The following is a 16,265-nucleotide window of genomic DNA, read 5'->3' on the forward strand; positions in this document are numbered from 1 at the left end:
GAACAATAACCTTTCTTGATGAGATCCTATTCCAAAACCCTTGAAGTAGCGTAGTTACTAAAATTGTTAAAGTAATATGAGAAAAGGTAGAACCATAAGAACCAAGATAATGAACAATAACCTTTCTTGATGAGATCTTATTCCAAAACCCTTGAAATAGCTTAGTTACTAACGGTTTAAAAAATTACACTCTATTCTCAACATTTGGATACAATTTTGTACTAAAATAATGGCCTACTCTTTATAGTGACGAAATTTGCATGTAATTTTTTTCTAATAAAAAAACATAATTTTTGAGATAAATTATAAAAAATGAAATTTGAATTACCCTAAAATACATTAATCATGCATTCCAATATGCCAATATGTAAGTCAACGGATAGTAATTAAATTGAAAAAAATGAAACTCTACACTTTCCCTACACTCAGTCGCTTCGTGGAGGTGCAAAGGTTAGCTCATGCTAATGCTAGATTGGGAGCATTTAAGGGGTAGGAGGCAACTACATTGTGTTCCACATAAAACTTTTGAATTTGAAAATGAGACATTTGTGGATGAGCATATCTTATGTTTCTGGATGAACATTTCTCATGGATGTCCTTGATTTCACTCAACTATGTGCCTGACAGAGTCTTAATGACTCTACAGTGGATAGCACCGTGCCTCTCCTCGTTCTCGTACCACGAGAAAGTTACCGGCAGGGTTCCCGTACTGAAAGTTTCCGACCACAAACAATTTCCAACGTCCGTCTATGTAAACGGAGGCCAAGAGGTGGGCCTGAGCAGGTCACCTAAGCACATGCCAAGAACCTGCAATCGGGATAAAGGTTGCCGTGGAAGACATCACAATGATCCTCGCCTTACATCACAATGATCCTCGCGTTTACCCCGATTGCAGGTTCATGGCATGCGCTTAGGTGGCCTGCTCAGGCTCACCTCTCGGCCTCCGTTTACATAGACGGACGTTGAAAATTGTTTGTGGTCGGAAACTTTCACTGCGAGAACCCCACCGGTAACTTTCGCGTGGTACGAGAACGAGGAGAGGCATGGCGCTATCCACTGTAGAGTCATTAAGACTTTGTCAGGCAGATCGTTGAGTGAAATCAAGGACATCCATGAGAAATGTTCATCGAGAAACATAAGATATGTTCATCCACAAACGTCTCATTTTCAAATTCAAAAGTTCCATGTGGAACACAATGTAGTTGCCTCCTACCCCTTTGTAAGATTTTTGAGATACACAGATCTAGATCTGCAAAACAATAAACAAGCTTGCAAGAGAAGGAAGGAAGCGAGCAAGAATTGAGAAAAGAATGAAAATGATTCTACAATATTAGTTTTAGAATAAATACATAAAAGAAACTAAGTTAAGCTTAGTTGTACATGCAATAACTAAAGCTAACTAAAGCTAAGTGTGCTTTATCATATGTTAATGTGTACATGTGCCACATGCAAGCAATAAGTTAACTGGAGCTAATCTAGGTGCATGTACACCAACACAGCTAGTCTAAGTGCATGTACACCAACACCCCCCCTTAAGCATAACTTAGGTGAGTGTGATGCAAAATGAATGAGTCCCGGCAACACGGCCATTTTAGGTACCCATATACAATGCATAAAAAAGAGGAAAGAGGGAAAACCCAGTGGGAAGAAACCCCCCCCTTCCAGTCTGGGGTCCGCAAGCACAGTAAAGGGCCCTCCCATTTGGCAGAGCTGCAGTGCATAAGCCGGGAAGTAATTGAGACTAAAGCTGAGGTCGGAAATAGGGTCCGTGTTTGAACATGAATCCAGCGGTGAAATTTTTTTCCGGCCGGCGACGATCTCGAGTAGCACCATGCCGTAGCTGTAGACATCGATTTTGTGTGAAATGGGCGCATGGGTTAGCCACTCTGGTGCCATGTAACCACGGGTGCCTCTCATGTTGCTCACCACGGCCTGCGATTGCTCTCGGCGCATGAGCTTCGCGAGCCCAAAATCGGAGACCGTGGTCTGCGATTCGTCGTTGAGGAGAATATTCTCGGGCTTGATGTCGCAGTGTATGATCTTCTCGTTGCAGTCCTCGTGGAGATAGGCCAGAGCCTTCGCGGTGCCCAGTGCGATAGCGTAGCGCTCTTCCCACTCGAGCACCGGGAGCCCCACCGAGCCGAAGAGAGACCGGTCCAGCGAGCCACGGTTCATGAACTCGTAGACCAGGAGCCGGTGTGGGCCCTCGACGCAAAAGCCTAGGAGCTTTACGAGGTTCGCGTGGTGTATGCTGCCGATTGTGGCGATCTCCATAATGAATTCATGCCTCAGCTTCGCGTCGGTTGTGCAGCGGAGCTTCTTGACCGCCACTTTCATGGCGTCGGGCAACGTGCCCTCGTAGACGATCGGCGCCGGAGCCGATCTGGTGCGCGAAGTTGTCCGTGGCAGTCTGGAGATCCTTGTAGGAGAACCGTGTCGGGAGACCGCGGAAGGTTCACAGGACGTGCTCGTCTTCCACGTCGGATGGTTGCAAGGAACGGAGAAAGGAATTGGTGGCCACGCTTTCGACACTAGAGCCAGCCGATACTAATCAATAGAGCGGCGAGAAAAACGGCCCCAACTGTTCCGAGCACAATTGGCAACGCCGGATTCTCTACGCGGGTCACTTTCAAGAAAACTGAATCCTGCGTGTAATCGATTCCCAGAGTCCCCAGCGTTTCGTGCACAAAACAGGAACTGGAATTCTTTTTGAAAGAAAAACCGGCGCAAGAACACTTTGTCAAGCAAAGCTGCCGGCAGTCTCTGAGACTTATAGAGCTCCGGATCGGTTTCTGAAATTGAGAGGCGAAATACTCCACGCCACGCCCCATGCTGAGAAATTGGATAGAGCTTTTCGCCAACAGATCCTTGTAATTAGAATTGCAGCCCTGTGTCTTCCATCGGGTGGTGCAACCCTCAGAGGGGTTCGTTTGATTGACGAACCACAGACTGGCCGGGCACGAGCATTGGAACCCCCTTTTGGGCGTAAGCCTTGAGCAAACCCCCAGCGGGCCACATGCCTTGGGCAACAATCAGGCATTCTTCACGACCCGTAAGGTCGATGCCCACCTTCTGTCAACCAAGGTCAAGATCTCAAATTGTCCATTAGACCGAATGACGGCCCAAGTCAGCGCCCCGTTAGAGTTACTGTAAGATTTTTGAGATACTTGCTTACTAAGCTGTTGCATATATCTGAAATTCAAGTGCCCAAATCTCTCGTGCCAAATCCTACTTTCTTCATTTGCATGCGTAAGTAGCAAAATAGAATCTGATTGAGGAACAAAATCAGAAAATGTATACAGACGAGATTGATCATTTACCTTGCCAGATGCAATCTTCAAATTGGTTTGCATGTCATAAATGCTCACGGAATCTAGGGTAAATTCCACTTTCCTTTCGCTGCCTGTGTGTGTCATCTGATACACTGAGAGAAGATTCACAGAAAGCCTTGGAATATGCAAGACATTTTCAAAACTTCCATCTTCGAATTGCACTCTTCCTTGTCCAGTTGCTGCAACTGCAGAATTATCCCCCATGAGAATGGGAGGACCTGAGTATGCATGTAGAGAAGAAAAGGATTCCTTTGAAGAAGCCATATGATGTGAAGCTCCTGAATCGATGATCCATTCTTGTGGTGCAGAATGAAGAGCAATCAAAGCATGCCCATTACCTCTTGGATCTGGTGCTTTTTCTCCAGACTTCTTCTTAGCATTCTCAGGAATGTGGTCTCCAAGATTGTGTTGCTGGAGTGTCTGCGCCATAAGATCTATAGTCTTCTTCATGCATGCAGATTCAGGATGAAAACCACGGTGGCAATAATTGCACATTAATTGCCCTTTCGTTCCTTTCCTTTCCTTTGAGCCAGATGATCCATCAGGGGGTTTGGGATGTCCTCCCTTTCTTGGATCAGGATCCTTCTTCCCTTTTCCTTTCTGATGGTCTTTGGAATTTGCCTTTCCTTTTGCATGCATAGTAAGTGCATGCGCTTTGGAATTTTTAAGTGTGCCCATTTTGATGAGCTTATCTTGCTCATGCATCAAAGACTGAATAAAAGAATCCAGTGAGGGCATCTTCCAATCTGCACCGGTTGCAGATCTGACTGTGTGGAATGTAGAGACGAATACTGCATACTCTGGACCAAGTTTTGATAAAATGGAAAGAATCAACTGCTTTTCTTGCTTGGATTTGTCGATCCCGCATCCTTTCAGCTGAACCAACAAGGCTTTATACCTTGTGAAAAAATCTTGAATGTTCTCAAAGTTTCTCGGATCTAATGAGTTTAACTCATTTTCGAGAATGTGACCTTGCATTTCATCCTGTTTTCCAAACAATTCTTCCAAAGTTTTCCATACTTCATTTGGAGTTAAACATGATTCAACATGAAATAGCAGTTCCGGAGAAATAGATAAACATAGGATGCCGAAGGCCTCGTCCATGCGATTGAAATATCTTGTTTTCTCCATTGCCGATGTTGGTTCAACTTCCGTTTCCATGGTTATTCGAAATAAGCCTCTACTTCTGAGATGAAGTTGAATCTTTGGCTTCCATTCGAAATAATTATATGGAGTGAGAATTGCCGATTGTGGAAACTTCAATTTAGACTCCATTCTTTGTTGTTGCTTCAATCTTCTGAACCTGCAAATAAAATTGCTTGTGCACTGATTACAAATCCCTGTGCTCTGATACCATGTAAGATTTTTGAGATACACAGATATAGATCTGCAAAACAATAAACAAGCTTGCAAGAGAAGGAAGGAAGCGAGCAAGAATTGAGAAAAGAATGAAAATGATTCTACAATATTAGTTTTAAAATAAATACATAAAAGCAACTAAGTTAAGCTTAGTTGTACATGCAATAACTAAAGCCAACTAAAGCTAAGTGTGCTTTCTCTTATGTTAATGTGTACATGCAAGCAATAAGTTAACTGGAGTTAATCTAAGTGCATGTACACCAACATAGCTAGTCTAAGTGCATCTACACCAACACCCTTTTACAATCGAAACGTCAACGGTGGCAATGGACTTTACGGGTCCACTGTGACCTTGCAATACCGCCAACAACGAATGCAAACCATCGATGGTATCGCGTCTCCATATCCGTATAGTCTTATCCGCCGACCCGCTGAAAAGAAGATTCTTAGAGACAGCCAGACACAGCACTGCAAGCCTGTGGCCTCTCAGATTCCCGGCGTGTTGTAGCGTGGAATTCGTGTAGATGGGTTTTTCTCGTTCCCAGACATTAATAGACCCGTCGGCTGATCCCGAGTGCAGAATCGATCCGTCCGTGCTAAGGGCGAGCGCGTTCACGGCAGCAGAATGTTGGACGGTGAGAGTCTGTTTGAGCACATGCCTTGCGTTTGCCTTTCCCAGAGTCGGTGCCCATACTTTGACTGTGCTGTCGGCCGAGCCGGTAAAGAGCAATCCATCCACCGCGACAGCTATAGAACTGACGGCATCGTCGTGAGCAACGAAGGATTCAACGCATTTCCAATCTCGCATTCTCCACACCTTCACGGTTTTGTCCCACGAGCCGGAATACAGCACACCCCGTTCTTCATTACAAGCCAGCGAGGAAATGGCGTCCACGTGCTTGATCCAAAGGGTACTGCGATGCCTCCGAACCTGGACATAGTTTTTGGAATCCATTGAACTCTGGATTCGATCTTTCATGGTAGGAAGGGTGCCTACTCGCCTGCAAACACCGGAATCCTTGCGAGGGCGGTACCATACGCGGATTTTCTGGTCGTGGTGAGCACTGAAAACGTAGTCCCCGGCAATTAACAGAGCCTTGATAGCCCCGTTCCCAGCTTTGAAGCAGCCGTATTCATGAAAGGTAGGGTGTTTCCATAGACGAATGTTTTCGCTCTCTGAGGCCGTGTAAAGCAGCCCGTCGCCAGACACTGCGAGTGCATTTACATGGCCGTCATGTCTCACTATCGTAGCAATGCATCCGTAGGATCTGCCGTCCAGCAAGGGCGTGAAGTTGGGGGAGTACAGAGGAGACATTAATGTCCACGGGGAAGGACACACCGAGCCGTTGCTCCACGGCGACATCGCGTATGGAGAAGCGGGACTGAATCTTGCCAGCGAAACTGTGCCTGATGACAGAAATCTGTCGTTCGACCTCATACCGGAGCTGTTGTTCAGGCCAAAACACTCGTCCAATGAACGGCCGCTGGTCGAATGCAGGCTTGGATCTGATTGCAGCAAACTCTTGAGCATGGTTTTTACAGCTTTTAGAGGATCTACTATCTTCGGTGAAAATTTCCCAGGGCGATTGGATCCTTCAGCGATTCCCATATCGATCATCTCAAATATCAAAGCTGAAATTAGATTATCCTTGTTCAACAACTGAAGTAAACTGAACTGTAATGTGAAGCAGCAATTCGATCGGATCGTAGTGATAATATACAGAGAGGCAGACAAGTATATTGAGACTTCTGGTAAACCGCCGACCCAATTCATTACAGCTAGTGCTGAAACCTTGGAAGCAATGTTAGAAGGCGTGTGTAATATAAGAAACACATGTAGAGACAATGGGAATGCAGCATGAGATTGCTGGGATGAATAGCAATCAATTCAGGACCGGCCAAAAATGTGTTGGCAGCAGGTAACGTTCCGGCAATGATCAAATGACAAGTGTAGGAATATAGGGGCCTCTTCACTTCATTGCGTGCCCAAGGTTTCAACCCAATAATGAAGTTGAACACCTTGTCCCTCTCCGCCATGTCGGGAAGTTCCAGAGCTGCACTTGCAAACTCCCGCTGATATGCTTGTAGGCTTCCGGTTTGTTTTATGTACTTAATCTTCGTCCTTGCTTCCCATGTTTCATCCTGAGGACTAAAATGAGTCTGCAAAGCCTTCTTCATGTCATCCCACGAAGTAATGTCATCAACACTACCATTGGCAATCTGATCTAACCTCCTTCACCACCACATCTTAGCATCCTTTGTTAAGAACTGAGCAGCTACCTTGACTTTTGTCTCATCATCGGATAGACCCAATCGTTCCAAGTATTGCTCCATATCCCATAGAAAGTTGCCAAGAGTCTTTGCATTCCTTGTGCCATCATAAGATTCTGGTTCCTTGAATTTCATATGAGGTACTCCTCCACCTGAGTTGTGCCTCACTGCCTTCTTCAACACCGCTATCTCATCATTGGCTGTGTCAAGAGTTTTCCTCAAGTTCACGATCTCTGCAAGACCTTGATCCCTTGATTCTTCAACCTCCTTGACCCTTACTTCAAGTTGTGTACACATAAGATCAATGTACTCATACTGTGCTCGGAGTTCATCATGTTGTACCCGGAGTTCTTCAAGCTCTTCCTTGGTCTTCAAGTTGGTCTCTTGCTCTTTAGCAAGCAAGTTCATCTTCTTGTCCCAAGAAGTCTCCAAAGCCTCCATCTTTTCAATCACCTTTTCAATGAACCCAAGAGTAGTATCCTTCATCGTATGACTAGACCCAGCCTGAGATTCAGTTGCCATCTCTAACAACTTCTTGCTCTTTTGCAATCTAGTTTCGACCATTCAATAGTTTTACCAAGTCACCTGCAAATAGAACCAACCCTTGTTCCACTTCGTGTGAAATGGTTTCCTTCACCTGCAGTACCTTGCCAATTTTCCAAGTGTCCAAGAGTGTGGGCACACCTGCTTCAACCTGAACACGAGCAAAACTTGCTCTGATACCAACTGTCACGCCCCCAAGCCTACGGTGGTCTTTCAACCGTGCCGGCGAGGTGCGGCACCATCGTGCACTTTCTTTTCACCAATACTCGTACACATGGACTACGCCTAATTCACTTGTCCTTACTTAGTTTGTGTTTCGCAACCAAGTAAAATGCATTTATCCTTTATACTTAATGAAGCCCATACTCATTCATTATCCATATGCAATTAACCAAGAACATCAACAATTGCAACCAAGTATAAAGGGAGGGGCAACTCCCGAACAGTCTGCCCAACAATAATATATTATAACAGTTTTTCAATATTACATCATCAAGTATACTTGGCAAAACTCCAAGTCTATACTTAGAAATATTTACAACCAAGGCAAAGACAGCCTTTACAATACATGTGCCAACCTCATACGGTAGGAGGGTGCTCACCCGAGACACCAAGAACTCCTCCTTTAAGTTCTGCACAATCCACCTCAAACCGTACCTCAACACCTACACTTGTCCTCCGGTAAAACTGCGCACTCTACGGTAGAGCGCATGAGTTATGCGCACTCTACTTGTTTCTGCGCCTTCCCTTTTACCCCTATCCAATGCGTAGAGAGAGATGCGAAGTTCGTTGTGTGTTCAAATGAGGCTCTGCATTCACTAATATATACGTTTGCCTGCTCAAGTGTGAAGGGGTGCCCAGCCTTAAGGCCGACCCCATAAACTCTGTCATAATGCCCACACTTAACCAAAGTGTAAGTCGGCTTTGCCAATGTGCAAGCCTTTCAACGCCAAGGTATAAACTCTCTCAAAATGACACTTAGTCATTTTTATGTGCGCTCCTAACGTCGCACTTTAACGTCGCATATCCGGAGGACCGTCACATATCGTTCGCCCGCTCGTCGTGCACGGAGCGCCCGCTCGTCGTGTAAGAAGCGCCCGCCCGTCGCGTTAACCGCCCGCTCGTCGTGCACGCCTGCCCGACTCGCGAAGGCCTTACAAAAACCCTTGAAGTAGCATAGTTACTAAAATTGTTAAAATAATATGAGAAAAGGTAGAACCATAAGAACCAAGATAATGAACAATAACCTTTCTTGATGAAATCTTATTCCAAAACCCTTGAAATAGCTTAGTTACTAACGGTTTAAAAATTACACTCTATTCTCAACATTTGGATACAATTTTGTACTAGAATAATGGCCTACTCTTTATAGTGATGAAATTTGCATGTAATTTTTTTCTAATAAAAAAAACATAATTTTTGAGATAAATTATAAAAAATGAAATTTGAATTACCCTAAAAATACCTTAATCATGCATTCCAATATGTAACTCAACGGATAGTAATTAAATTGAAAAAAAATGAAACTCTACACTTTCCCTACACTCAGTCGCTTCGTGGTCGCTTCGTGGAGGTGCAAAGGTTAGCTCATGTTTCGTGGAGGTGCAAAGGTTAGCTCATGGTAATGCTAGATTGGGAACATTTAAGGGGTAGGAGGCAACTACATTGTGTTCCACATAAAACTTTTGAATTTGAAAATGAGACATTTGTGGATGAGCATATCTTATGTTTCTGGATGAACATTTCTCATGGATGTCCTTGATTTCACTCAACTATGTGCTTGACAGAGTCTTAATGACTCTACAGTGGATAGCGCCGTGCCTCTCCTCGTTCTCGTACCACGAGAAAGTTACCGGCAGGGTTCCCGTAGTGAAAGTTTCCGACCACAAACAATTTCCAACGTCCGTCTATGTAAACGGAGGCCGAGAGGTGGGCCTGAGCAGGTCACCTAAGCGCATGCCAAGAACCTGCAATCGGGTTAAAGGTTGCCGTGGAAGACATCACAATGATCCTCGCGTTTACCCCGATTGCAGGTTCATGGCATGCGCTTAGGTGGCCTGCTCAGGCCAACCTGTCGGCCTCCGTTTACATAGATGGACGTTGGAAATTGTTTGTGGTCGGAAACTTTCACTGCGGAAACCCCGCCTGTAACTTTCCCGTGGTCCCAGAACGAGGAGAGGCACGGCGCTAGGCGACTCTTATTTCAGACCCTATAGCATTTTAAATGCGGTCTGACATGGCTGCTCGATATCCAGAGCATATTGATCTCTGTTTCTTTTTCAATGGCAATGGCATGGCGAAGTGTTATATCGGGTATTGAGCGACTATATCAGGCCTCATTTAAAATGCTATAGGGTCTGAAATAAGAATCTACCGCGAGGCTATCCACCGTAAAGTCATTAAGACTGTCATGCAAATAGTTGGGTGAAATCAAGGACATCCATGAGAAATGTTCATCCAGAAACATAAGATATGTTCATCCACAAACGTATCATTTTCAAATTCAAAAGTTCCATGTGGAACACAATGTAGTTGCCTCCTACCCCTTTTAAAATCGAAACGTCAACGGTGGCCGCGATGGACTTTACGGGTCCACTGTGACCTTGCAATACCGCCAACAACGAATGCAAACCATCGATGGTATCCCGCCTCCATATCTGTATAGTCTTATCCGCCGACCCGCTGAAAAGAAGATTCTTAGAGACAGCCAGACACAGCACTGCAAGCCTGTGGCCTCTCAGATTCCCGGCGTGTTGTAGCGTGGAATTCGTGTAGATGGGTTTTTCTCGTTCCCAGACATTAATAGACCCGTCGGCTGATCCCGAGTGCAGAATCGATCCGTCCGTGCTAAGGGCGAGCGCGTCCACGGCAGCAGAATGTTGGACGGTGAGAGTCTGTTTGAGCACATGCCTTGCGTTTGCCTTTCCCAGAGTCGGTGCCCATACTTTGACTGTGCTGTCGGCCGAGCCGGTAAAGAGCAATCCATCCGCCGCGACAGCTATAGAACTGACGGCATCGTCGTGAGCAACGAAGGATTCAACGCATTTCCAATCTCGCATTCTCCACACCTTCACGGTTTTGTCCCACGAGCCGGAATACAGCACACCCCGTTCTTCATTACAAGCCAGCGAGGAAATGGCGTCCACGTGCTTGATCCAAAGGGTACTGCGATGCCTCCGAACCTGGACATAGTTTTTGGAATCCATTGAACTCTGGATTCGATCTTTCATGGTAGGAAGGGTGCCTACTCGCCTGCAAACACCGGAATCCTTGCGAGGGCGGTACCATACGCGGATTTTCTGGTCGTGGTGAGCACTGAAAACGTAGTCCCCGGCAATTAACAGAGCCTTGATAGGCCCGTTCCCAGCTTTGAAGCAGCCGTATTCATGAAAGGTAGGGTGTTTCCATAGACGAATGTTTTCGCTCTCTGAGGCCGTGTAAAGCAGCCCGTCGCCAGACACTGCGAGTGCATTTACATGGCCGTCATGTCTCACTATCGTAGCAATGCATCCGTAGGATCTGCCGTCCAGCAAGGGCGTGAAGTTGGGGGAGTACAGAGGAGACATTAATGTCCACGGGGAAGGACACACCGAGCCGTTGCTCCACGGCGACATCGCGTATGGAGAAGCGGGACTGAATCTTGCCAGCGAAACTGTGCCTGATGACAGAAATCTGTCGTTCGACCTCATACCGGAGCTGTTGTTCAGGCCAAAACACTCGTCCAATGAACGGCCGCTGGTCGAATGCAGGCTTGGATCTGATTGCAGCAAACTCTTGAGCATGGTTTTTACAGCTTTTAGAGGATCTGCTATCTTCGGTGAAAATTTCCCAGGGCGATTGGATCCTTCAGCGATTCCCATATCGATCATCTCAAATATCAAAGCTGAAATTAGATTATCCTTGTTCAACAACTGAAGTAAACTGAACTGTAATGTGAAGCAGCAATTCGATCGGATCGCAGTGATAATATACAGAGAGGCAGACAAGTATATTGAGACTTCTGGTAAACCGCCGACCCAATTCATTACAACTAGTGCTGAAACCTTGGAAGCAATGTTAGAAGGCGTGTGTAATATAAGAAACACATGTAGAGACAATGGGAATGCAGCATGAGATTGCTGGGATGAATAGCAATCAATTCAGGACCGGCCAAAAATGTGTTGGCAGCAGGTAACGTTCCGGCAATGATCAAATGACAAGTGTAGGAATATAGGGGCCTCTTAAAACGTGAAAACATCGCAGTGATAGTTTCGTGCAGGTCGGGCAAAAGTGACAGGAGAAGACACGCGGCAAAGAAGAGTACCGATCATATAGCTCTCGTGTTGACAAAAACAATTCTACATATTCCCAATCAAGCGAAACGTAACTATTGAGATTTTGGAATTATCGAAGGTCATCACATGACCGCTCAACAGTATGGTGTCAGGAAATGGATTCGTGGCAGCAGCTGCCGCTGACTTATGGCAGCATACTGTACGTTCCAAATCACAAGGCATATCGAAAGGGTTACGTCCGTGGGTGGATAACGGCCACAAAATGGCTTTTTACAGTCGCTAAAAGCCATTCCCTAAATTATTCTTCATTAGCCGTCATTAGCAGCAGCTGCTGACTTGTGGTGGCCTGTAATACATTAGTCGAAAAGCTTAGTTGCTAATAGACATGAAACCTGTTTTTCACACCGGTTACGAGCAAAAATGCGCTAAGTCATTCTTGATTGTGCGAGATCACAGCATAACTTTTAGATCATTTTGTACTTACCGGGTTATTTTTTATTTTTTTTAATTTATTTTTGATTGAGATTTGACAAGGAGTATTTTGGAATTTTATGTTTATGTAATGTAATTTGTAGAAATTTAGTGCCCCCTAAGTTTTTTTTTCGACTAATTTAGATTCATAATGTTATCAAAAGAATTGATTGTATTACCGGATGCTTGCTAAACAGACAAAAACATATTATAGTCATATTGCTTTTTTGGGGGGGATAATTCCAAAAACATTTTGAAATAAATTTTATTACCGTAAAATTGCCATATTTTAGATTTTTTTGAAATTTAATATTTATTAATATTATTTTTTTGAAATTGATATATCTTAAAATATATAAATAAATTTAATGTCTTAGAAATTTGTAAAAATAATTTTTAAAAACTATCAAATGTTTTGATTATGCACATTTGACATTTCAAACGTTTGATGTCACCTAATCTCAAAATTTTACTTTTGAGAACCAATCTGAGAAAACAAATCCTTACCAAATTTAGATAAAAAAACAAAATTACTTAAGAGGCTATGTCCGTTAAAAATTGATTTGATTTGATTGCAGGTTAAGTATACCTACATTATAATTCATACACATGAAGTCTATATACACTTATCCACTGTATTACAGACATATAGTTGAGTGCTTTGATGACGACAAATTAAGTTGACATGCAATGTCATTCTTGCGTACTGGTTAAGTTTACCTTCACCGCAGCGTACACATACATTTATCCGATCAACACGCACTACACGTAGCTCGCCATCATTACATTTAAACACATGCATACACGTACTCATAGTGATACAAAGTGACTAATTCTACCTGCAAATCAGTCTATAAGTGACTCGGTTCAAAGACATTGTAACTGACACTCCTTTTTTAGGTAGGATTATCACTCGAAGCACCGATGGACACCTAAGCTCTTACCAGAAAATTTAAACTATATTCAAGCTTGAAAGAATGGGATAGCCAACCCTTCTCAAGGATCTCTAGACTCATAAGTTTGCTGACGTAACATCTTCAAATAAATAATTTAATTATGAAACAACCCAAGTAAATTTCAGCTAATAATAAGAGGTGAAATATTAAGAATTTTAGACTCCACGTTGGTTGGCAATGTAAGATGTAATTTTGACTGAATAAAAAAATTTAAAATTAATTATTTCGTAGGTTGTTTTTTTTGGGGAAGAATTCAAAAAAATTATTAAGAAAATACATTAGTTAAAAAAAACATAAATGACTATTAGTTAATTAAATATTAGCTAATGGTTAATTAATAAAATATAAAATAAGGGGGTACATAGAGCATAAAACAAAAAGGTTACACAGCCTCCTCTTGCACGCGAATAGTCACCTTTGCAAGGGGAGGAGGGGCGGGAGGAAGACTATTTAGTTGTTAGCTTTTCTCTGCATTCGAAGACTATTGAGTTGTTAGCTTTTCCCTGCATTCGAACCTGGCGACCTCTGCATCAGAACCAGTTATGGCTTAGTAATTATTAGTTAGTAGCTATTGTATATATTATATGTTCTTGCTTGCTTCTTATCACTCATTGAATGTAGCTATGATTTCATCTAGAATTTTTTATTATCGAAGAAGGACATACCAGTATCTGAGTCGAACTGTCCCGCAGATACAACCTTCAGGTTTTCTGTGAGGTTCAGATACAACCTTCCGCCTTTCTCTCAAGTTGTCAGGTTCCTTACTCCTCAAGCTTTTCATCTGAAATTTTACTTGCAAAGTCATGCTCCTGCTTAATTTCTGTTGCAAGTTGTTGTGTAAATGTTTATATTTCCGTAGCTTCTTGTTCTGCTAGTCTCTTTAATGAGCCAACTTCCCTCTTAACTTCAAGCTTTACTGATTTGTTTGCTCATTTGCTTTGTGACCCCAAAGTAGCAATTTCATTAGTGAAGAATGCTAGCTGAGGATGTTTTCACTAACTCGAAGACCATCTGAGTAGCTCCTGTGATTAGGGCCCTCCCTGTGCCAACCTCCAGGCACAAATTTGGCACCTTCGTCAGATCTGCAAGCGTTCCCGAGCAGTATGACAGAGCATAAGGTTCGAAGGAGGCAATTAATGTCGAAAGGAAGGGTCCCTGCAGAAAAAAACATGTCCTATAAAGCTCCCAAGGCTGCACAGGAAATCAACTAAAAGGTCTTCTCCATCCGCAATCGATTAAATGCCTCCTTAACAACAATGAAGGGGAAGAGAGACAGACATTGGCTTCACAACTTTTGCAAAATCTACTAAGTTGATGCTAGTCTCTCCAATGATGCCATGCCGAGAGGAGAACATTGAAACAACAAGCTTGAATAGTTTTTCATCAATTTTTTTGGTTTTGGCATCGTGAGGAAGTCTTGTTGTTTGATATATAGGGTCAGACCATTTGCAACTCCCATTGCAGACAGAAGCTTTTGTTGACTTAGCAGTAGCCTTTCCAGTCTCAACCGGTATTAAATGGGCTCATTTTACCATTGAAATATCAATTTCCAAATATGTGACCCTATTACTCTATATTGGAGAGAGGTTTGTAACTACTATAAATAGCATACGTTTGTACATGATTGCTTCATATAATGGATTTCTAAGCTACATCACTTCCTTTTTTATATGCTAGTAACAATGAATTGAGTCAACTTCTGCCTTACTTAACATTAATAGCTCAACAGGCATAGATGACCATCACGTTACAAGCTTGATAAAAGGAATTGCTCATTTCTAATGCTTGCCATCCACTAATGTTCTTGTCCTTGTATTAAAATGTGCAATGATGCTTATCTCCTTATACACAACCAATCTTTAAACTTCCTTAATGATTGTGGTTTTTCCATGAAAACCCTTCCTTCTTTTCTATGCATTATGGATATTATATGATGAGTCTTTGTTTTAGGATAGTGTCTAGGTCACTTGACATAGGATGATTAAATGTGGGGATAGGTTGAATTGTGGTTCATCTTGATAGAAAGTTCATCAAAACCACAAGACAATGAAAATTGTCCACATGAAATCAAGTAAAAGGTCTTCTCTGTGATCTCGTTGCAATCATATGATATATATTAATGAAAAGCTCCTGTGGGATGCTCCTCTATTAGGACACACACACACACACACACACATATATGCTTTGCATGCTAACCCTTCATATGTCCATTTCAACACTGCCAACCAATACAATCTGAAATTGCTCTGTAAATTTACAATTGGAAGTATAAGAGCATATACAATATATCTAAATGATGCAACCAAATCAATCTGTAACATGATAGACAATAAGAAGTTGTGTAAGTGTTTCTATTTCTGCAACTCGTTGTTCTGCTTGTCTCTCTAATGAGCCAACTTCCCTCTTGAGTTGCACAATTGAAGATTCAGTAGTTTGTAGATTTTCTTTAAGCCTTTCATTTTCTTCATAAACATTTAGTGCATCGCTTTCAGTAGAATGATATAAACTCCAACCATATTCATTTTCACCACTTGACCTTTTTGTTTGGCTTGAACATGCCAATTTTTCACCAATACTGTTAATTGCTTATGTAGGCTCGAAAATATGGCTACGAGGTGAAAGAAACCTTGTCGCATCTTGATGAATTCCATTTGAAGAGGAGCTTGAAATTTGGTCACTAGACAAACATTTTGAAAATAGAATATTTTGACAATAAGAAAAATGAACAACATCATAATATGTTAGGAAAGGTGAATTAGTTGATGAACTTGTGGCTTATGTGATCTAGAGTGATTCATTAAAATATTGCCATAAACACATTTATCATAGAAATGGGCTCCTAAAATTGAACAACCATTTCACCATTGTTTAGTAACTGTGAAGAAGAAAATTGTTCCCTCTACTCCAGTTGTTTCATCTTCAATTAAACATGATGGAAATTAGTTGTGAGAAGGAATTATTCTTGCTAATAACAATGAAGACCAACTTGCACTAACTCCAAAAAAAATTATCTTCTTTAGAAGTAATAGGTATTAAATTGTATACGTAGGTTGGCTCCT

At 42.6% G+C, this 16,265-nt stretch overlaps 1 protein-coding gene and 3 pseudogenes across 1 annotated transcript in view; all 4 read right to left on the reverse strand.

Moving 5' to 3' along the window:
* LOC149261773 (uncharacterized) overlaps positions 1–14,828 on the reverse strand; it is a 117,960-nt gene extending 103,132 nt beyond the window's left edge. Inside the window, exons 1-2 of the mRNA XM_089370998.1 lie at positions 14,819–14,828; positions 14,514–14,728 (exon numbers count right to left, since the gene is read on the reverse strand). Of these exons, the coding sequence (XP_089227124.1) occupies positions 14,514–14,728; positions 14,819–14,828 (225 nt within the window). The remainder of the gene's footprint in view (positions 1–14,513; positions 14,729–14,818) is intronic.
* On the reverse strand, positions 898–2,831 carry LOC149261774 (G-type lectin S-receptor-like serine/threonine-protein kinase SD2-5 pseudogene; annotated as a pseudogene).
* On the reverse strand, positions 4,966–6,489 carry LOC149261775 (protein JINGUBANG pseudogene; annotated as a pseudogene).
* Positions 9,959–11,530, reverse strand: LOC149261776 (protein JINGUBANG pseudogene; annotated as a pseudogene).
* Positions 14,829–16,265: the final 1,437 nt, after the last annotated feature.

Source organism: Pinus tabuliformis, chromosome 6 (assembly GCF_031772625.1).
Source record: "Pinus tabuliformis cultivar Carrire ecotype Pingquan chromosome 6, CPIR1, whole genome shotgun sequence".
Classification (NCBI taxonomy): Eukaryota; Viridiplantae; Streptophyta; class Pinopsida; order Pinales; family Pinaceae; genus Pinus; species Pinus tabuliformis.